The sequence below is a fragment of the Lemur catta genome, chromosome 7 (genome assembly GCF_020740605.2).
Source record: "Lemur catta isolate mLemCat1 chromosome 7, mLemCat1.pri, whole genome shotgun sequence".
NCBI lineage: Eukaryota > Metazoa > Chordata > Mammalia > Primates > Lemuridae > Lemur > Lemur catta.
Window position 1 is genome coordinate 83,159,705 of NC_059134.1, and position 24,013 is coordinate 83,183,717.

The window sequence follows — 24,013 nt, forward strand, 5'->3', positions numbered from 1 at the left end:
AATTTTATGACTAGAATTCTGAGTTTTGCACATATGTTGAACAATATCAGTTTAAATGAAGTCATAGGATATGATGGGCCTGTGGTACCCCACATTTCATAATTCCATGGTAATTAAGTTAAAAGTAGGGAAGCCAATTTCTAAATACTTGAAATATTTTCTGGAACATATGGCTTGTTGCCAGTTTCTGTAGACTGCTGTAGCCATTCTGAGCATATGAAAATGTCGTTAGTTACAGCTGTTTTCTCCTGTTTGGGACTTTAAATTATTTATATGCCTAACAGGCATGTTCCTTGCTCTAAAATAATAGTGTTTTCTAGTAAAGTTTGTGATGAAATAATTGTCTATAAAATAAAAATTACTGGATTAAGAAGAAAACACAATGAAACTTTATCTGGGATGAATGTACACTAAGTGCTAGGCTTTTTTAGGAAAGATGGTGCACAGTTGTCTGACTGATTTCTGTATTTGCACTGAAAAGACCAATGGGATATAAAAAGATAACCTGTTTGAATCCCAAAACTAGAGATGGGTGCTCTTTTCACTGGTCCCTACTCCCTTCAAATTGTATTCAAGTGCAGTAAAAAACTAGTTTTTGCACTACTAAAATGTTTCTGAATCTATATCAAGTAACTTTATTATTATCAAGCCAATGGAAGCATTGGCTTAGTTATAATTTAATTTCATTGAAGGTGAGTGGCATATTTGCCTATGGATTTGCACAACTTATTCTAGGATTTTTTTTTGTAGATTTCATAGGATTTTCTGTGTAGAAATTTATGACACTTATGTCATCTGCATATAAGGACAGTTGTATTGCATCCTTTCTAATCATAAGCCTTTTTCATTCTTGTTTTAATTCACAGGTTAGGACTTCAAGTATATTTAATAAGAGTCTTGAGTATGGACATCCTAGTTATGTTCTCAATCTTTGGGGGATAGAATAAGTCTTTTACCATTAAGTATGATTTTAACTGTCACTTTTTTGTAGATACCTTTTGTCAGGATGTTCCCTGGTTTGCCTTGTTTGCTGACAGTTTTTATAATGAATACAGGTTGAATTTTGTCAATGCTTTTTCTTTGTTTAGATGATCGTGCAGTTTCCTTATTTAGTCTGTCAATATGGCAAATTGCATTGATTGATTTTCTGATTTATTTTCAGGCTTGCATTCTCTGGATAAACTCTATTGATTGTGATATATTATCTTTTTTATACATTGATGGATTCAATTGTCTAATATTTGGTGAGGATTTTTGCATCTATGTTCACAATGGTTGTTGTTCTGCAGTTTTCTTTTTGTAGTCCACTTTTCTGGTTTTGGTAAGAGGTAATTACTAACCTTATAAATGAGTTGGATAGTGTTCCCTTCTTTTCTGTGTTCTGCAAGCGATTGGGTAGTCCTATTTCTTCCAAAAGTGTTTGGTCAGATTTGCCAATGAAACCATCTGGACCTGGAGTTTTCTTTGTCAAAAAATTTTTCAATAGGAATTCAATTCCTTTGATACAGAACTATTCAATTTGTCTATTTCTTCTTGGCTGTGTTTTTTTTTGTTGTTGTTGTTGTTGTTTTTTCTGAGACACAGTCTCACTCTGTTGCCCAGGATAGAGTGCCGTGGCATCAGCCTAGCTCACAGCAACCTCAAACTCCTGGGCTCAAGCGATCCTCCTGCTTCAGCTTTCCAAGTAGCTGGGACTACAGGCATGCGCCACCATGCCCGGCTAATTTTTTCTATATATTTTTAGTTGTCCATATAATTTCTTTCTATTTTTAGTAGAGACGGGGGTCTCACCCTTGCTCAGGCTGGTCTCGAACTCCTGAGCTCAAACGATCCACCCGCCTCGGCCTCCCAGAGTGCTAGGATTACAGGCGTGAGCCACCGTGCCCAGCTCTTGGCTATGTTTTGTTAGTATCTTTGAAGGAATTTGCCCATTTCATCTAAGTTGTCAAATATATGGGTATAGAATTGCTATTAATAGTAGCATTCTCTCATTATCTTTTTAATGTCTGTAGCATCTATACTGATTTCTCCTCTTTCATTTCTGATGTCAGGAATTTGTATTTTCTCTCTGTTCATCTTGGTCAGTTTGGATAGAAGTTAATCAATTTTATTGATCTCTTTAAAAGATCAGCTTTTAGTTTCACTGCCCTTTCTCCTTTGTTGATAATTTCATTGATTTCTACTGTTCTCATTATTTAATTTTTTTTGCTTTGTTAAGGTTTATTTTGCTTTTCTTTTCCTAGTTTTTTTCTGGTAGAAACCTCTATTATTGATTTGAGACCTTTCTTTTCTACTATAAGCATTTAATATTGTAAACTTCTAAGCACTGCTTTAGGTACATGCTGCAAATTTGGATGTGATTTACTTATTTTTTTTGAGTTCCAAAATTTGAGAAATTTCCTTTGATGCTGCCTTTTTAGTCCATGAGTTATTTGGAATTACCTTGTTTAATTTTCAAGTATGTGGGGATTTTCCTGTATTGATTTCTAGTTGAAATCCACTGAGGACAGAGAATATACTTTGTGTGATAGTAATTCTTTTAAATTTATTAAAGATATGCTTTATGGCCCAGAATATGGTTGATCTTGGTGAGTATTCCATGTGCACTTTAAAAGAATGTGTATTCTGCTTTTGTTGTGTAGGTTGTCCTGTAAATGTCAGTTAAATCAAGTTGGTTTCAGTATTGTTCACCTTGCTGATTGTCTGTCTTCTTGTTCTATTAATAACTGAGAAAGGAGTGTTGAAGTATCCAAGTATACTTATGGAATTGTCCATTTCTCCTTTCAGTCCAATCAATTATTGCATCATGTATTTTGAGCTCTGTTTTCAGATTTGTACACAGTTAGGATTGTTAAGTCTTGGTGAATTGACCCTTTTGTTAGAATGCAATCTCTCTCTTTATCCCTGGTAATAATCCTCATTCTGAAGTCTACTTTGTCTGATGTCAGTGTGGCCACTCCAGGTTTCTTTTGATTAGTGTTTGCATGTTTTATCTTTTTCCATCTTTTTACTTTTAACCTTTCTGTGATGTTATATTTAACATGGACATTTTGTAGACAATATATATTTCATTTTTGTCCTTTTTAAAAAATATGATCTGAAAATTTGTGTTTCAATTGGTATGTTTAGATCATTTACATCTAATGTAATTATATGATTGGATTTAGAACGTCCATTTTACTGCTTTCAGTTTTTCACCTCTGATTTTTGTTCCTGTTTCCCTGTTTGTATCTTTTAAAAACTTCTTTGAATAACTTTTAGTTTTTCGTTTTAATTTATCTCTTTTTTTTTGGCAATATCTCTTTGTATTATTATATTTTTAGTGGTTAATCTAGGGATTACAATGTACATATCTAACTTTTCACAATCTACTTAGAGTTAATATTTTTACCATTTCAGGTAAAATGTAGAAGCCTAAAAACCACACAGTTCCCTTTATCCTCCCCTGCGTATGTGTGAGTGTGTGTGTGTGTGTGTGTGTGTATCCTATATATTAAATCTACCTATATTGAAAACCCTGATAGTTAGAATAGTAATATTTGTTGTCAACAGGTATATGTATGTGTATAAATAACAAGAGGAGAAAAATTGTCTGCTATTCTTACCAAAATATATATCATTTCTGTTCTATTATTTTTACTCCTGATGTTGCAAGTTTCCCTCTGGTATTTCCCTTCGGCTCCAAGAACTTTTCTTTTTTAAAGACTTTTTCTTTTTCTTTGTCTTTCAACAATGTAATTATGATTTCTCTGGGTATGGTTTATGCTGTTTGGACTTACTGAGCTTTCTTTATTTTGATCTTTTTTTTTTTTTTTTTTTTTTTGAGACAGAGTCTCGCTCTGTTGCCCGGGCTAGAGTGAGTGCCGTGGCATCAGCCTAGCTCACAGCAACCTCAAACTCCTGGGTTAAGCGATCTTACTGCTTCAGCCTCCTGAGTAGCTGGGACTACAGGCATGTGCCACCATGCCCGGCTAATTTTTTCTATATATATTTTTAGTTAGCCAGATAATTTCTTTCTATTTTTTAGTAGAGACAGGGTCTCACTCTTGCTCAGGCTGGTCTCGAACTCCTGATCTTGAGCGATCCACCTGCCTCAGGCTCCCTGAGTGCTAAGATTACAGGCATGAGCCACCGCGCCCGGCCGATTTACTGAGCTTTCAAATCTGTAAATGTATGTTTTTCACCAAATTTGGGAAGTTTGGCAGGGTAGGGGGGTCAAAATTTTTTAAAATATTTTTTCTGCAGCAGTCTCTTTCTCTCCTTATGCAACTCCAGTGACATGATAGTGTTCCATAGATTCTTGAATCCTGTTCATTTTTTCAATCTTTTTTAAAAGTTCTTCAGATTACATAATTTCTATGGATCTATCTTCAAGTTCACCAACTCTACAGCCTTCCCATTTTGCTGTTGAGGCTATACATTGAATTTTATACTTGATATTGTCATTTTCAATTCAAAAATTTCTATTTTGTTCTTTTTCTAGTTTTTATTTCTCTTGAGAACTTACGTATTTCCATTAATTTCAAAAACATATTCATTTTACCTCATGGAGCTTGGTTATAAGAGCTGCTTTCAAGTCTTTGATAATTCCAACCTCTGAATGATCTTGTGGATGGGACATGTTGATTATCTTTTCCCTTTGAGAATTGGTCACATTTTCCTGATCTTTGTATATTGAGTGCTTTTGAATTACATCCTGAACATTTTTAGTACTATATTGTAACACTCTGGGTTCTATTAAAATTCTCTGGAAAATGTTAATTTGTTTTGTTTTAGCAAGTAGTCAGACCATGAGTTCTGTCTCACCTGTGAATGGTGGTTCCAGTGTCAGTTCTGTTTTCAAAGCCTTTGCTTTGCTGCTTTGAATATCTTTTAGCAGCTAGTCTGGAACTTGGGTGGGTGGTAGACTATGTTGTACTTCAGATTTTAAAGACTTTCTTATGCTAGTTTGGGTTTATCCCACACGTGCATTTTAGGCATGAAAAATGGGATTTGTGTGGGATCAAACGTATTAATAGAATGAGAGGATCCTGTTATCCAGCTCTTTTTTTCCTGGATTTTCCCCATACTACCCAGATCTCCCGGTCCTCTTTCCTAATCATTTGGCTAGAAAGCAGAGATTTTTCTTAGAGATTTAGCTGCCAGTGCTTTGACACCATTCAATGCAACTGGGACTGCCCTTGGGGCAATGCCATGAGAGGAAAGAAAGAACTGGGATTTCCCTTATACCTTTACCCTAGGGGCCTTGTTTCTAGGTTCCTCTGGCCAAAAAGCCCTTGGTTCTGTTAGGGTTTTAGATGCCTCACTGCATTGCAGCTCTGTGATAGGCTTTTTCTTGGAGTTTTATTGCTTGCACACTGTATAATTCTGCTTAGGGACTATCCTGGGGTTAATGCCAGGCCATAAGAGAGGAAAGAAATCCAGGAAACATCTCCATGTAAGGATTGTTATTAATATTTAAGTTTGGGTTTTCCTCCCAACCTGCAGGCTATTACTAACTTTTCAGAGTCTTCAGGCAGTTACATTTTATATTTTATCTGGAGTTTTTATTTGTAATCATTGGGTGATAATAGACTCTAGTGGACTCTCCATTTTGGTTGGCAGCAGAAACCTTTCATGAATTTCTAAAAATTGATTGGCTTATCAATTATAGTCATTTCTGATGCTCAGATTCTGTAATGGGCCAGTTGGGGCCCCTTCAGCATTTTAGGATTTTGATTGTGATTGCATTGGATTCCTAAATTATTAAGGGAAAATTGATATCTTTATAATATTATCTTCTCCATAATTCATCCTCTTATGGAATATAATGTTTTTCTCCTTATCCAGATCTTATTTTATGTCTGTTAGTATTATACCATTGTTTCCCACATAGATATATATTTTAGTTTTAGTGGTTCTTAAAATATAATTTCCCTACACTACTTTCTAATTGGTGACTGATTATATATGGCAATTATTGATTTTCCTATCTCCATCTTACGTTTGGGATTTTTGTTGAATTCTCATTTTAATAGTTTTTCCAACTGATTCTCTTGCATTTTTAGGTAGACAATTACATCTTATAAAAACAAAGGTAGGGCTGGGGGCGGTGGCTCATGCCTATAATCCTAGCACTCTGGAAGGCCGAGGCAGGAGGATCGCTCGAGGTCAAGAGTTCGAGACCAGCCTGAGCAAGAGCGAGACCCCGTCTCTACTAAAAAATAGAAAGAAATTATCTGGCCAACTAAAATATATATACAGAAAAAGTTAGCCGGGCATGGTGGTGCATGCCTGTAGTCCCAGCTATTCGGGAGGCTGAGGCAGTAGGATCGCTTAAGCCCAGGAGTTTGAGGTTGCTGTGAGCTAGGCTGACACCATGGCACTCACTCTAGCCCGGGCAACACAGCGAGACTCTGTCTCAAAAAAAAAAAAAAAAAAAAAAAGGTAGTTTTATTGCTCTTTTTTTTTTTTTAACTTACTCGTTCTGGCCTCTACTGGGTAATAGTAGCAGAGATAGCAAGCATCCTGGTTTCCTTTTTGATATTAAGTAAAATACATAATGTTTCACTATGAAATATATTTTTTATTGGTTCCTGTTATACTATATTCCTTAAATTCAGAAAATTTCCTTCTAATTTGAGGTTCTTCTTTTTTGTATTTTCTTTTTTTTTTTTTTTGAGACAGAGTCTCGCTGTGTTGCCTGGGCTAGAGTGCCATGGCGTCAGCCTAGCTCACAGCAACTTCAAACTCCTGGGCTTAAGCGATCCTCCTGCCTCAGCCTCCCGAGTAGCTGGGACTACAGGCATGCGCCACCATGCCCGGCTAAGTTTTTCTATATATATTTTAGTTGTCCAGATAATTTCTTTCTATTTTTTAGTAGAGACGAGGTCTCGCTCTTGCTCAGGCTGGTCTCGAACTCCTGACCTCAAGCGATCCACCCTCCTTGGCCTCCCAGAGTGCTAGGATTACAGGCGTGAGCCACCGTGCCCGGCTGAGGTTCTTAAGTTTTTAAAAAATCAGTAATGGGTATTGAATTCTGTCACATGTCATTTTTGAGCTTTTCTAATAAATGCTTTTTTCGCCATATTAATGTGTTACTGTAATAAGTTATTGCTTGATTTCTTAATGCCAAACATTTTTTGAAAAAATTTCTGCCATGAACGATTTGGTCATGGGTAATTATTTTAATCCGTTTCAGGATTTAACTTGCTAGTATTTTACTTGGTATTTTTACACTTAGGTTCATAAATAAGATTAGCTTATATTTTTTGTTGTAATCTTGTTCACTTTTGTATTCAGGATTATATTGGTCTTGCAAATTAACTGGAAAAGTTATGTTTGTCTAAGCTTTGAAAGTTTGCCATGTAAAATAGGGATTTGATAGAACTTTCTAAGAATAGATCTGACTGACCATCTTTCCAAGTTTTTCCTGAGGTAGCTTGGTCTATCTAGGTCAATTTAAGAAAGTTATATTTTCTAGGAAAATTCTTCCTTTTGTTTAGATTTTTAAATTTGTTGTTATAAAGTTGTACATAGTATTACCTCATAAGTTTTTAGTTTCTGGTGCATCTGTAGTTATGGCCTCTGTCTTGCTCCAAATGATTATTTGCATCTTTTTCCTTATCAATCTATGAAAGGTTTTGCCTATTAAATGGTTCTTTTTGAAGAACCAGACTTCTTTTTTTTGGCTCTTGTTGTTTTTTACTCACTTTTTCTTAATGTCTACTTTTATCTCAATGCTTTTCCCCTGTCTTCCTTGGGTTTAATTTAATACTCTCTTTCTTCTGGCTTCTTGAGTTTAATACTTAGTTTATTTTTGTATTTTCTATCTAATGAATAGCATTTAAGCTGTAAGATTTTTTCTTTGTTCCACACTCTGGCCATATTCCACTAGTTTTAGTTTATAATGCTCTGTCTTTTCCAAATGGTTTATCATTTCAGTTTTGATTTCGTTTTTAGCCCATGGTATGAAGATTGATCAGGGGTTCTTTTTCTGTTTCCTAGTAGTGTTTTTTTTTAATTATTAATTCAGGACCCTGATTATGTTCACATTTTGAAATTTATGGATATTTTGTTAGTAAATGGTAAACTTTTATCAATATTCCATGAATGCTAAGTGCTAATAGATTTTGTTTGGTAATATTATTCAGATCCTTTATATCTTTTAATTTTTGTTTAACATAATAGATGACATTAGGCTATGTAAGGAAAATGTATGTGTATATTTTGAAGGTAAATGACATGTCTGGAATTTGCCTTAAAATACCCTAGTAAATACAAAAGGGATGAGGAATAGATGAAACAAGTATACCAAAATGTTTGTGGTAATTATGGCTGGGTTATGGTACAGGAGGGTTTATATTCTCCACTTTGGTGTATTCTTAAAATTTTATAATAATAAAAAGTTTTAAAAAATCCTCTCTGTCCTTATTTGTTTTTAGATTGCTTGATCTGTTGATTCCTGCGAAAGGTGTGTTAAAGTGTCCCAGTATGTTGTATTGTTTTTCTAATACTGTTTACTTGATGTTTTGAATCCATGTAATTAGGTGCATAAAATTTTACTACAGTTAAATTTCCTTTTACCATAATAAAATCTCTTTTTCCCATTTAATGATTTCTGGTTTTAATATTGCCATACTAATTTTGTTATTGTTAGTATTATTTTAGTATATTTCCCATATCTGTGTTTTCTTTTGGAACATTTTTTCTTAATGAAATATAACCCACATATATGGAAATGTAATGTGCATAAAGAAGAATATGTAACAAAATTTCCATAAATTTGCAAATGCAGACATCATTCAAGCCATATTCCATGGGCATAATGCAAGAATTTTATAAAATAGCAGAAAAAAAAAAAAGAAAGGAACAAAGAGTGAAAAACAACTCTGCTTAAAAAGGAAACCAAAACTGAAATGAAAAACTAATTGGAATGGACAGTGGAGCATTATATTTTGAAACTAAATGTGGCCAGAGTGTGGTGCAAAGAAGAAAATTTATGGTGTTAAATGCCATTCATTGGAAAGCAAGAAAGTATAAAAATAGAGTATTAAACCCAACCAATAACTCCTAGAGCAAACCGCTAACTGATTTGGGTGGTAATCACTTCCTTGCTTTTCTTCTATAATTTTAATACCTGTATATGCATCTCTAAAGACTATACTTTTGTTTAGCTTATTTTAAAATTTCATATAAAGAGCATGTACATACAGTATTGATATACTTTCCTTCTGTTAATTTAGAAGCTATACATTCTTTTTTAATAAAAATATTTGCTTATCTTTTGTCATGGAAATTTCCAAATATATTAAAAAGTACAGAGATTGGCCTAATGAAACCCAATTCATGCATCATCAATTTCAATAATCATTAATACTATGGTCAGTCTTGTTTCATTAGTATCTTTGTCTACCTGCCCATCCCCTGATTATTTTGATGAAATATTTCTGTTCCTTTATTGGTTATAATAGAAATTGCAACATGTATTTTCAGCTTCTTGAAATCTGTCAGTACAGATTTTTGAACACTGGAACTGTGTTTAACCTCCTCCTAACTTAAATATTATCGTTACCATGTATTTTAATTCTACATATTTTTTTAATAATCAATAAGACATCATTAATAGTGTTTTAAATAGTCAGCGTTTCTTTAGATTTACTTATATATTTACTACTTTAACCTTCATTCTTATACCTCATTTCTTCTGGGGATTATTTTGCATCTGACTAAAGCATGTCCTTTACAATTTCATTTTCTGAGGGTCTGCTGGTAGGAGTATTTCTGTTTTTGTTCACAGATGGCCATGTGATTTCTTTTGCCATATAACTTAGGAAGTATTTGCAAAATTCAGTGACATTACTATAACAAAATCCCTTTTATTCCTTCATTTTTCCATTATTTATATGAACATGGTTTCTCAGTTCTTATGTCAATAAAAATAAAAAGCAGAAATAAAATTGATTGTAAAATCTATCTCAATAAGTAATATTCACCCATGGATCCACTTACAAATAATTTTTATATGCCACATCCAACAGAAGTGTTCTTTTTACATTTAATACTTACTAAAATTTGAAAAGTTATTAATTTGGATCAACTGCAATTATTAGAATGTTAGAAATGTTTAATATTTGGAGACTTCTGGTCACGAGACAAATCAGTTTCCATTTATGTACATATTTTTATGACAGAAAAGTATGACAATATAGCTATAATATTATAGAAATATATTACTTTAGGATAAAATTCTATACTATGGGCTCCTAACATGATTAGGTTATTCATCTGTATTTCCTCAGCAGCCCTTTTCCCTTGATTGGGAAGAATCATATAAATATATGAGGGTAGCTTTAATTTGGTACAAGAACAGGCAGGCTAGCTGGTAACAATAAGGAGTGTTTTACTCCAGTTGTCAAGCACTTAGTTCACTTATTCCATTGCCAATCTTCATTGCCATTTCTTCTATGTGTCAGAGGTCTGGGTTTGCCTCAGGCTCTGCTTTGATTCTGTCTGGGCTTCACCACTATGCACAGGTAGAATTCACTTTCCTCAGGGTGCAGATTTTGCATGTTAGCCTATGGTCAAACACTCCTGCTTACAGCTGAGTATAAGCAAGGGGATCACTGGCCTTCCTGTTTTTATTTACTTATTATTATTGTATCTATGATTACTTAGTTCACCAAAATTTATTCAGAATTACCACTGGAATGCTACATGTTCATTTTATTTGTTCCTCAACCCAGAGATCCTCTGTCAGCTCTAGCCTTCATTATTTTTTTATATGTATAATCAATAAACACTTTTATTTACTCAGACCTAAATTTATATAATTAAAAATTTAGGAGAATTTGATCACAGTGAAAAATCGTCTTTTGGCCGGGCACTGTGGCTCACGGCTGTAATCCTAGCACTCTGGGAGGACGAGGCAGGTGGATCGCTCGAGGTCAGGAGTTCGAGACCAGCAAGAGCGAGACCCTGTCTCTACTAAAAATAGAAAGAAATTATCTGGCCAACTAAAATATATATATATATATATATATATATATATATATATATATATATATATATATATATATATATATATATATATATATATATATATATAAAAACTTAGCCGGGCATGGTGGCGCATGCCTGTAGTCCCAGCTATTCAGGAGGCTGAGGCAGTAGGATTGCTTAAGCCCAGGAGTGTGAGGTTGCTGTGAGCTAGGCTGACGCCACAGCACTCATTGTAGCCAGGGCAACAAAGCGACACTCTGTCTGAAAAAAGAAAAAAAAAGAAAAGAAAAATCGTCTTTTGTAATCTCATGGTTGGTCACATATTTGTAGTTTATAAAACCTCCCCCAGGTAATGCTAATAACACAGTGAGGTGGGAGATCAGTGCTCTCAAGCATATTAGTCAATGATTCTCTAATGGCAGCATTTCTCTAGTCTTTAAAGTATTTGTTTTTAAAAGCTTTATTCAATTATAATTCATATACGATGACATCCATCCATTTAAAGTGTACAATTCAGTGGTTTCATAGAGTTGTGCATCCATCACCATGGTCTAATTTTAGAACATTTTCATCATTCAGAAAGAATCCCTGTACCCATTAGCAGTCAGTCTACACACTCACACCCAGCTATAGGCAACTACTAACCTACTTTTTTTCTCTATATATTTGCCTATTTTGGATGTTTCATGTAAAAGGAGTCCTATAATATGTGACCTTTTGTGACTGGCTTCTTTCATTTAGCATGTTTTCAGGGTTTGTCCATGTTGTAGCATGTATCAGTACCAAATTCCTGTTTTTTCCACTTTTTGGCTATCTGCTGTGAACATTGACGTACAAGTTTTTGTTTTTTTTTTTTTTTTGAGACAGAGTCTCGCTCTGTTGCCTGGGCTAGAGTGCCATGGCGTCAGCCTAGCTCACAGCAACCTCAAACTCCTGGGCTTAAGCAATCCTTCTGCCTCGGCCTCCCCAGTAGCTGGGACTACAGGCATGCGCCACCATATTCGGCTAATTTTTTTTCTATATATGTTTTTAGCTGTCCAGATCATTTTTTTTCTATTTTTAGTAGAGACAGGGTCTCACTCTTGCTCAGGCTGGTCTTGAACTCCTGACCTTGAGCAATCCTCCTGTCTCGGCCTCCCAGAGTGCTAGGATTACAGGCGTGAGCCACTGCACCCAGCCATCACGTACAAGTTTTTATGTGGATGTTTTCTCTAGGGTACACATCTAGAAGTGGAATTCCTCAGTCATATAATATCTCCATGCTTAATAGAGGAATAGCCAAACTGTTTTCCAATGTCACTGTACCATTTTACCTTATACATGTGCAATGTATAAGGGTTCCATTTACTCCACATTCTTGTCAACACTTGTTACTGTCTGTGTTTTCAATTGTAGCCATTGTAGTAGGTGTAAAGTTGTCTCTCATTTTGATTTGCATTTATCTAATGACTAATGATGTTCAGCAGCCTTTATGTGCTTTCTGATCATTTTTATGTCATCTTTGGACAAATGTCTATTCAGGTCCTTTGCCCATTTTTGAAATTGGGTTATTATTGAGCTGTAAGAATTTTTAAATATATTCTGGATATAAGTCTGTGACATATATATGATTTTTTTAAACATAATTTCCCATTCTGTGGGTTATCTTTTTTTTTTTTTTTTTGAGACAGAGTGTCACTCTGTTGCCCGGGCTAGAGTGAGTGTCGTGGCGTCAGCCTAGCTCACAGCAACCTCAAACTCCTGGGCTTAAGCGATCCTACTGCCTCAGCCTCCCGAGTAGCTGGGACTACAGGCATGCGCCACCATGCCCGGCTAATTTTTTTCTATATATATTTTTAGTTGTCCAGATAATTTTTATTTCTATTTTTAGTAGAGATGGGGTCTTGCTCAGGCTGGTCTTGAACTCCTGACCTCGAGCAATCCACCCGCCTCGGGCTCCCAGAGTGCTAGGATTACAGGTGTGAGCCACCACGCCCAGCCTCTGTGGGTTATCTTTTCACTGAGTTCATGGTATCAGATGCAGCATAATATTTTTACATTTTAATGAGGTTTAATTTATTTTTTCTTTTGCCACCTATGCTTTAAGTGGCTTATCTAAAGCCATACTCTAAGAGTATTATAGTTTCAGCTTTTACATTTAGGTCTATAATGCATTTTTGATTAATTTTTGTATAAGGTGTGAGGCAGAGGGCCAGTTTCATTCCTTTGTATGCAGCTATGTGCTAGCACCATTTGCTGAAGAGACCATTCTTTCCCTATTGAATGGTTTGGGCACCTTTTTTGAAAATCATTTGGTCATAAATATAAAGTTTATTTCTGAACTTTCATTCTGCTTCACTATGTGTATATATGTCTGTGTAATTTTTCATTTCTTCTTGAGTCCTTTCTAGGAATTTGTCCATTTCATCTACGTTATTTAATTTGTTGGCATATAGTTTTTTGTAGCATTCTTTATAATCCTTTTTATTTCAGTAGCTTCTAGTGCTGTTTCAAAGTGTTTTGGGGTGTTTTCCTTTCCCATATACAATTGGATTTTTATCTTGTAGGAATTTTCACAGCTTTAGTTGGCTGACCCTTATCTTTGATCACTTTCACATCTCTATTCTCTAAAAATATCTTTGCTCTACTTTAGTAGAATTGAGGAAAATGTAGGTAGATAGATGTAGGTTGGCAATCTGCTTGTCATCCAGATTCAATTCTCACATCTTTGATTCTTGGAAATTAACAATCATTTTTTAACTTCCTGTGGTTTTGTTTCAGCCAATTTGATTGCAAAAATAATCAAGTCTTTCTTTTTAAACTGTTCAGATTTTACAGAAAACATGTAAATGTTTAAATATTTGTTGTACTAATTGGCATTTGTTTGATTTAGTTTCAGAAGCCCTACAGATGGCAACTACTAGCCCAACTGCCAATACTACTGGTACTGCTACTACTTCTTCCACCACTGTGGGTGCAGTTAATCAAGAAACTCTCCACTGTACATCATCTGCAGTAAATATCCCGGAAAATGTAAACTCTACAGAACCCCCAAAGCCCATTGAACTTGATGGTCTTCCTTCAGACCAGTTTGCAAAAGGACAAGACACTGTTGCCATAGAAGGTCATACAGATGAGGAGAACACAGAAAGTGGAGGAGAAGGCCAATACAGAGAACGTGATGAATTTGTGGTAAAGATAGAAGACATAGAGACTTTTAAGGTGATGTGAACGTTTTCTGGTGTAACAGTGATAGTTTAATTGGAGTGCCTATGATAGCCTTCATAATGACTTCAATAACATGCATCTATCTTGAATAACAAAAAAATTATATTTCTATAATTATCTTATAAGTGTTTGATAAAGTCAAATTAGTATATGTCAGATATTTTGAAAAAGAAAATCATTGAAAATAATTATAACTTTAACTTAGTTTCATATATTAATATATTTCTGACTAGTCAGTTACATTTCAGTACTGGTAATTATAGCAGTTTTGAAGTGTTAATTTTTTCCAAGGCTCCCAACTCATTATTTTATAGTAGTTTGGAGAAAATAATATTTATATGTTAATTTAAAAGTTTAAAGAAAAATAACAGGACTGTCTGGGTGCGGTGGCTCACGCCTATAATCCTAGCACTCTGGGAGGCTGAGGCAGGAGGATTGCTTGAGGTCAGTACTTCAAGACCAGCCTAAGCTAGAGCGACACCCTGCCTCTACTAAAAATAGAAAAATTACCTGGGTGTCACAATGTGTACCTGTAGTCCCACCTACTTGGGAGGCTGAGGCAGGAAGATTGCTTAAGCTCAGGAGTTTGAAGTTATAGTGAGCTATGGTAATGCCACTGCACTTTAGCCCAGGCCATAGAGCAAGACTCTGTCATAAAAAAAAAAGAAAATAACACGACTATCATGTGAAAGTGGAACTAGACTGAATTTCATAATTTCAAGTTATAGAACCATGAGTAGAATGTTACAATTTTACATAAGAATATTATAACTGTGTAAGATAACATATTTTCAGGTTTTTGTTTCCTTGCTTTTGTCTTTTTTTAAAAGATGGAGGTGGACAGGAATGGCATTAACAAGTATAATGAAAAATAACATTCAACTCATCTGTATTCCTTTCATTCACAATTAACTATCATTAATATTTTAGCATATTTGTTTCTGTTCTTTTTATTTTTATTTATTTATTTATTTATTTATTTATTTATTTATTTTGAGACAGAGTCTCACTTTGTTGCCTGGGCTAGAGTGAGTGCCGTGGCGTCAGCCTAGCTCATAGCAACCTCAAACTCCTGGGCTTAAGCGATCCCACTGCCTCAGCCTCCCTAGTAGCTGGGACTACAGGCATGCGCCACCATGCCCGGCTAATTTTTTCTATATATATTTTTAGTTGTCTAGATAATTTTTATTTCTATTTTTAGTAGAGATGGGGTCTTGCTCAGGCTGGTCTCCAACTCCTGACCTCGAGCGATCCACCCACCTCGGCCTCCCAGACTGCTAGGATTACAGGCGTGAGCCACTGCGCCCGGCCTGTTTCTGTTCTTTTTAAAAATGCACATAGTGTTATAAAATTGCATAAATAATACATGATAATGTCATTAGCAGAAAACTTTCCAATAGCTTTAGCTATACAAAAGAGTAATAGGTTACATTGTACGTTAGTGAGCTCCCTATTTCTGGGAGAATTTAAGCAGAGACTGAATAACCAAACCAGCTTATAATTTATTGCATAAATTTATGCATAAATTTATTGCATAAATTCAGGTAGAGGTAAGAAATAAAAAGTTGAGCTAGGTAAGTCTTTAAGATTCCTTTCAGCTCTAACATTCTATAAATCTAAATTATGTTGCTATTTTTTATAAGTATAATCAATTGTGCTTAATACAGGAGGCATTAAAAACAGGAAAAGAACCCCCAGCTATTTGGAAAGTACAAAAAGCTTTATTACAGAAATTTGTTCCTGAAATTCGAGATGGGCAAAGAGAATTTGCAGCTACAAATAGTGTAAGTAAAATGTGTGTTTACATTAGCCTTCCTATGTTTTGTCAGTGATCCTGGGGAAAATATAGAATAACTTAAATTTAGATATATTTTATATTGAATATTTCTGATATAAAATAGCATATTCACTTGCATATGAATATAGTGAAAAAAGACAAACAATTAAAATAGCATAAATTTTGAGCTACATGATACTCTGATTCTCTGATTTAAAAATCAAACCAATGGGTAAATACCAGCAATTTAAAATTAAATGACTTTATACTGTTGCTTAACTTTTTTGTTTTATAAAGGAAAAGAATTAGTGTTAGTATATAAAGCATTCAGATGGACTCAGGCTCTTACATTGATTATTCTATCAGTCAAATATCCTGATTTGCCAGAAGACTGGCAAAAGTTATTTTTTTGTACTTAAGTAGCTGTTCAGTAGCTTTGCATAAGTAAGCATCTGCCAAATTTGATTGTTTTTCTATATATGGGCTTGTAGTCATGAATGAGCCTAGAATCATGTTTATAGAGGGTGAAATTAGCCTGGCCAAAGGTGCATTTGGAATACTTCAAGGATGGCTATGTGATAGTCAATAAAACCAACAAATAATATTTATGTATAGATTACAATTATGTAACTCATAGTGTTTTTTTTCTTAGTACCTTGGTTATTTTGGAGATGCAAAGAGTAAATACAAAAGGATATATGTGAAGTTCATTGAAAATGCAAACAAAAAGGAGTATGTCAGAGTGTGTTCTAAAAAGCCAAGAAATAAGCCTTCACAAACTATCAGGTATTTATTTGTTTTCTTATGTAATATATTTGTGTGTGTGTGTGTGTGTGTATACACATATATAGGCTTATTATGGACGCTATCATTGTACAAAGGAGTGTAACGATCAAAGAGACTGATTTTTTTTTTCATTATATACTAGTCTGATGAAATAAGTGATTGCTTTGAAGAAATGAAAGAGGCACTGTAAAGCTCATAGCTACCTATGGTAGGTTGGGTGTCCCTGACCCTGTGGTTTGTATGAGAATATATGACCCTAGATATTCTCAATCTAGTACGAAGCAGGTCTAGTTTAATTAAGATTCCCACCTCTTGGAATCAGCTAACCTTATTTTTATGATGAAATTTTATCCACTCAAATCGCCAGACCCAGCATAGAGCAGATCTTGGGCCCCTCCAGGACAGATGCATTTGAGTTTCTATGTCAACACCTGGCACCAGCAGAGCCTATGAGTTTCTGAGGGCCAGTGCTAGATGTGGCTGTCAATGGTTTATCACTCATTACTTCCCCAAGGCCATTGATCATCTGTTGTACAGCCTCATACTCTCTGGAAAATGAGTCCATAAAAGAAGGAGAGGAATGAAGAGAGAGAGATTGGGGTTAAATTAATAGTCCCTTAATAACTGAATATTGAATGCCAGTAGTTGAATGTATTTAAAGAAAATTGTATAGAAATCACCACTGACATGTATAGGACTTGGATTTTATTTTGGAGATCTTGGGAGGGTAATTAGATAACCTTTTCCTCTCCTGTGATTTCTCTTTTTTTCTTATTTGATTTTAATTTGACAAGATTTCTGTGTTAATAAAGTTTATTTGTAATATTGCAGAACTGTTCAAGCTAAGCCAAGTAATAGCAATAAAACTTCTGATACTCCAACATCAAAATCTACAACTACAAAAGCCCCTTCCGTGAAACCCAAAGTTAAACAACTAAAAGTAAAGGCTGAGCCACCACCAAAGAAACGGAAGAAGTGGAAAGAAGAATTTTCATCATCCCAATCTGACTCATCTCCTGAAATCCATTCTAGTAGTAGTGATGAGGGTGAGTTCTCCATGAAGTGGACACTTTAATAATTTTAGATTATCAGCATGAATGGAGAGGAGCAGTGATGCTAACAATGCAGAATTCATTTTTCAGGGGATTTGTCTACCTACTAAGTTCTGGTTAGATTTGTCTTTTTTGTTTTTTTGAAACAGGGTCTCGCTTTGTTGCCCAGGCTAGAGTGCAGTGGCACGATCATAGCTCACTGCTGTCTCCAACTCCTGGGCTCAAGAAATCCTCTGGCCTCAGCCTCTCAAATAGCTGGGACTACAGGTGTGGGCCACAATGCCTGGCTAATTTTATAAATTTTTTTGTAGAGATAGGGTCTCAATATGTTGCTCAGGCTGGTCTCAAACTCCTGGCCTTAAGCAATCCTCCTGCCTTGGCCTCTCAAAGTGCTGGGATTACAGGCATGACCCACTGTACTCAGCCCTGCTTAGGCTTTTATGAAATAAGTTCACATTCCCCAAACACACCAACTGACGCACAGTTGGCCCACACATGCAGCCTTGTAAAACAGAAAAAGCAAAACTCGCCTTAATAATGCCAGTATCTCCCCTTTTTGGATAGGATGGAGGATAGATCAGGTGCCTAAGTTTAGTAAGAATCCTCTGCTTCTAAACTTCTGGGTCTATGTTTATGCTGTAAAAAAAAAAAAAAAAAAAAGAATTAAACAAGCCTAGAAAGGAGGAACTCAAACTATAATTAATACAATATAATAATGTACGTAATAATGTATAGTACTAATGTATATATTTTATATATGCATAGTACCATATACCTGCCAATAGCCAACCATGTGCCCATGACTAAGGAAGGTTATTCTCTCTGTGCCTTAGTTTTTCTTTTTTGTAAAATGAAAAAATTGAAATAGGTGAGTTATCAAACTTCCTGACCTTAGAATTATTTTACATTTTTTTTATGTGTGTGATTTGCTTTGTTTTATTAGAAAAAATACTCAAGCAAGGTCTACAGTCATTGGTCAATTAAGAATGACTTACAAGAACATGAGGCAATAAAATAAAAATACAGGTACAAACTATATATCCGAAACCCTTATATTTGGTAATTTTATAACAAATTAAATTTTACAAAGAAGAAAGGAGATTGCAGATTACTTCAAAGATACAGAATTAAGCAGTTAATAAAGTATTTAAGCAAAAGAAAACAAAAGATAGTAAGAAAACACACTACTTTTCTTTTCTTCTTAAAAATAAATTACATTTGCTACAGATCACATGGATAATACAACCATTCCAGAATGTCTGGAATTAAATGGTTGTTTAACTTATTAAACAACCATTCCAGAATGTATTATAGTAGCAGTGCTTTTATTTGCAGTTCATTTTTTTATAAGACTCATTTCAAGTATATAGCTCTTTACTCCATTGTTAATGAATAAAGCTTCTCATTATTTTTATTATTTTTTAATTTTTTAAGGCAAATGAAAAATGATTTATGCATCATGGAACCTTTCCCATTTTCAAATCAAAAGTTTAATTCTCTATGCTTGTCTAGTCTTTGTTTAAAAATTTTGGTGCAAAAACTGCTTTTTATAGCACTATTGTAAAGTGACAACTCCTCAATTAGGAGTATTTTCTGCAGTCTGACTGCATGTAACCACATACTTTACAATATGACCCTCCAACAGTAAGGAAATAATTGATTTTACAATCACTATCAAAAATGAGTACCATCATTCTACTATGGGTATAGGCCCTCCCTCAAAGACTTCCTGAAAGGATGTTTAATGTGTTTTGTTCTTACAAGTATTAACAGTAGTATGTAATCCCTTAAGTCTATAAAAGATATTTATTGTTAAAGAAGGTGTTGTATTAACAGTTCTTCTGGCAGCACTGAATTATAATATTCTTCAATATTCCACCATAATGTATACATTTAACTTCCATGCCTCTAGAAAAACACCTGTAATACATTTTCAAAATATAAAAATATATTACAAATCTGAAGCAATGTCCTATTATCTCTGTGCAACATTTGTTTGACACAATACTAACAAGTTACACATACTTCCATTTCTGTAAGTTTAAAAAAATCCATATGATTTCTTGCTTACCAAGCAAGAAAGTGATTTTAATTTCCACTTCAAAATCAACTGTGGTGTATAAAGGTTTTAGTTCAAAGACACTTTTAAAAGAATAGAATTTTTCTTAAATTAAAAAAAAACTCAAAAGGCAAATGCTTTCCTCAGGAAAAAAATTAGTCATGCTGGTTAAAAGAAAATAGGAAGATTATTCAAATAATTTGAAAGAAAGATTTTTCAAAAGCCATTAACAGATTAGCTATATAGGTAAATATTAACATACTGTACTCCATGAGAAAGCCCTAGTCCAGAAAAGGGAGCCACTGGGCAGACTGCAGCACTCTTTAACAGTAAGTTTCAGCCCTAATTCAAGTAGCTTTGATAAGTAAACTACTTTAGTTTTTAATTGGTGTCACTTTTCATTCACCAACACATCAGGCAGAATGTCTTCAGGCATCCAACAAAGCAAAAGTTTTATTTTTCTAGAATCTTCTTTTCTCTTTGCTATTACATTACTATGAAAAACTATTGAGGATCCTAAAGAGCTTGTATTTAGATAGTACCTGTTGCTATTTACCATATTAGCAGTCAAAACTGAAATAGTTATATAACACAAGAATACACCAGCACACATTCCATTAGCCATCAAAGCTTGGTATGTGATATACGCAAGAAATATCAAGCAGTTCAGTACGTTATTGCAGAGGTTGCCAAATTATGGTCTGCGTACCAAATCTTACCCTCAGCCTGTTCTTGTAAATAAAGTTTTATATTGGAACACTGCTGCACAGATTCATTTCTATATGTATACAGTTGCTTTCCCACTATGGTGACAGATTTGAGTAGTTGCTACAAGACTATATGAGAAATTCAGAGACTATTTGAGAAATTCAGAATATAATCTTGGCAGAACTTAAATGATGAATTACTTGTGGGTATGGTTGAGGTTGCTGATCAGTATCATTTCTGACTTTACAAATATCATTGCTTGAGAGATGGTCTTGGAGATTATTTGATTAGAAATAAAATCATAATAAAAATTCTTCAGTCCTGAAGTCTAAGTCTACTGTTTTTTGTTTTTATTTGTTTGTTTTGTTTTGTTTTTGAGACAGACTCACTCTATCACCCTGGCCACAGTGCAATGGTATCATCGTAGTTTACTGCAACCTCAAACTCCTGGGCTCAAGTGATCCTCCTACCTCAGCCTCCCAAGTAGCTGGGACTACAGTTCCTTGTCACCACATTTGGCTAATTCTATTTTTTTTTTTGTAGAGACATGGTCTTGCTCTTGCTTATGCTCATCTTGAATTCCTGGCCTCAAGCAGGCCTCCCAGGGCGCATTAGCCACCACACCCAGCCCCTGAAGTCTACTTTAAATGTTCTATTTTTTGACAGCTGTTTGTGGGCTAGGCATAGTGTGTGTGCTTGTAGTCCCAGCTACTTAGGAGGCTGAGGCGGGAGGACTGCTTGATGAAGAGCCCAGGAGTTTGAGACTAGTCCGGGCAACATCGTAAGACCTTCCCTCTGAAATATAAAAAAAATTCTTAAAAGGCAATTTGTGAATGGTTGTGTAGAAGTGTATACATAAGAATCTATAAGGAAGTTCAGTGCTTTGAGTATGTATTGAAGGCATTAATACGTAACTTTTACAGTTAGCAGTCCTGTCTACTAGAATAGAGAAGTTGGGGTTCTGAATTTGCACTCACTATAGTTTCCTCAAATGACAATAAAGATAAATTTTTTTTCATTGATAACTTGAGTGACCACTAGGTGTCACTAATAAGTAAGCAAACATTTTTAGTGCTTTTAAGTAGGAAATATTGATAAACAGATTGGCAGGCTGGCGATTTTCAAACTCTTGTTTCAGGAGCCCCTTTTAATCCTCAAATATATTGAGGATTCCAAATACTTTTGTTTATGTGGGCTAAAGCTATTGATGTTTACTAAATACCAATTAAAGCAGAAATTCAAAATATTTATTTAAAATGAATCCATTACTTATTAACGCAAGTTTTTTTTAACAAGTATATTTTCCAAAACAGTATTTATTAAGATGAGAGCATTTTCATATCTGTTCCTACATTGTTTGTTGTTATATGTTATTTTGGTTAAAGTATATTAGGAAAATCCGCATAGGTATAGTTAAGAAAGAGGAGAATTTAGATTGCCTTTTCATATAATTATGGTTTTTTTGTTTGTTTGTTTTTTTGAGACAGAATCTCACTCTGTTACCCTGAGTAGAGTGCCTTGGCGTTAGCCTAGCTCACAGCAACCTTAAACTTCTGGGTTCAAACAATCCTCCTGCCTCAGCCTCCCGAGTAGCTGGGACTACAGGCGTGCAACACGTTGCCCAGCTAATTTTCCTATTTTTTTTAGTAGAGACGGGGTCTCGCTCTTGCTCAGGCTGGTCTTGAACTCCTGAGTTCAAGCAACCCTCCCACCTTCGCCTCCCAAAGTACTAGGATTACAGTCGTGAGCCACCATACCTAGCCTGATATTCTTGATACTCAAAACTTGACAAGTAGTTGCTTCTTGAATTTTCATGGTCTGCTACATTAAAATCTATTGGTTTTGCTCTTTGAATATCTCTCATCCATGCATGGTTTTATAATATCATTCATTGGTCATGTGAAAACATTAGCTCAATGATACAGATTTTCCAAAATTTTATACTTTTTTCCATATTTTAATAAATTTTGGCTAAATATATGTAACAAAATTTGACATTTTAACCATTTTTAAGTGTACAATTCAGTAGCATTAATTATATTAACATTATTATACAACCCTCAACACTACTTCTAACTTTATCATGCCAAACAGAAACTTTAAGAATCATTAAGCAATAAACTCCCATTCTTCTCTTCTTCTGGCTGCTGGTAATCTCTAATCTATTCTCAGTCTATGAATTTGCCTGCTGTAAATATCTCATGTAAGTGGAATCATATTTGTCCTTTTATGTCTGGCTTCTTTCACTTAGCAAAATGTTTTCAGGGTTCATCCATGTTGTGGCATGTATCAGAACTTCCTTCCTTTTATGGCTGAATAATATTCCATTGTATGTTAATACCACATTTTATTTATCTTTTCGTCTATCGATGGACGCTTAGGTCGTTTGCATCTTTGGCTAGTTGTGAGTAATTGCTGTAATGAACATTGGCATCAAGTATCTGAGTTCCTGGTTTTCAGTTATTTGGGTAGTTGCACTATATTACTTTCTCACCAGGAAAGCATGAGGGTTCTAATTTCTCCACATCCTTGCTAACACTTGTTATTTTCTGGTTTCTTTTTGTTTTTGTTCATTAAATCCATCCTAGAAAGTTTGAAGTAGTATCTCATAATGACTAATGATGTTGAGCATTTTTTCATGTGCTTATTAGCCATTTGTATATCTTCATTGGAGAAATTTCTATTCAGATCCATTGCCTGTTTTCTAACTGGGTTGTTTGGAGGTTTTTTTGTTACATTGTGAGTTCTTTATACATTTTGGATACTAAATTCCTATCAGAGATATGAGATGAAAATCTTTCTTCTTGTTCTGTAGATTTTCTTTTTCAGTTTTTTTTTTCTTTCTTTTTTAAGGCAGAGTCTTACTCTGTTGCCCTGGCTGGAGTATAATGGCATCATTGTAGCTCACAGCAACCTCAAACTCCTGGGCTCAAATGATCCTCCTGCCTCAGCCTCCTGAGTAGCTGGGACTACAGGCATGCCATCATGCCCAGATAATTTTTCTACTTTTTTAGAGATAGGGTTTTACTCAGACTGGTCTCAAATTCCTGACCTCCATTGATCCTCCCACCTCAGCCTCCCAAAGTGCTAGGATTACAGTCGTGAGCCACTTCAACAGGCCTAATTTTTTCTGTTTTTAATAGAGATGGGGTCTCGCTCTTGCTCAGGCTGGTCTTGAATTCCTGGCCTCAAAGAGGCCTCAAGCAGGCCTCTGCCTTGGCCTCCCAGAGTACTAGGATTACAGGTATGAGCCACCTTGCCCGGCCCCCACTTAATTTTTAATAACCAAGTCTGAATGGGCATAATGTGTCTATCAGTCATTCTTTCAAATAAAAGTGGTATTCCATGGGGGGAAAAGTATCTATTAATAGTTTATCTTATAAGTAAAACAACTGTGTGGATGCTCTTCCTAGCAATAACCATCATGTAAGTGCTTTATGTGTA

The 24,013-nt window shown here is 34.9% G+C and overlaps 1 protein-coding gene across 1 annotated transcript in view; it reads left to right on the plus strand.

Annotated features, from left to right (window-relative positions):
* Positions 1 to 24,013, plus strand: part of QSER1 (glutamine and serine rich 1) — a 75,486-nt gene that overhangs the window by 41,797 nt on the left and 9,676 nt on the right. The window contains 4 exon segments of the mRNA XM_045557748.1: positions 13,853 to 14,181; positions 15,855 to 15,971; positions 16,617 to 16,750; positions 17,582 to 17,796. Of these exon segments, the coding sequence (XP_045413704.1) occupies positions 13,853 to 14,181; positions 15,855 to 15,971; positions 16,617 to 16,750; positions 17,582 to 17,796 (795 nt within the window).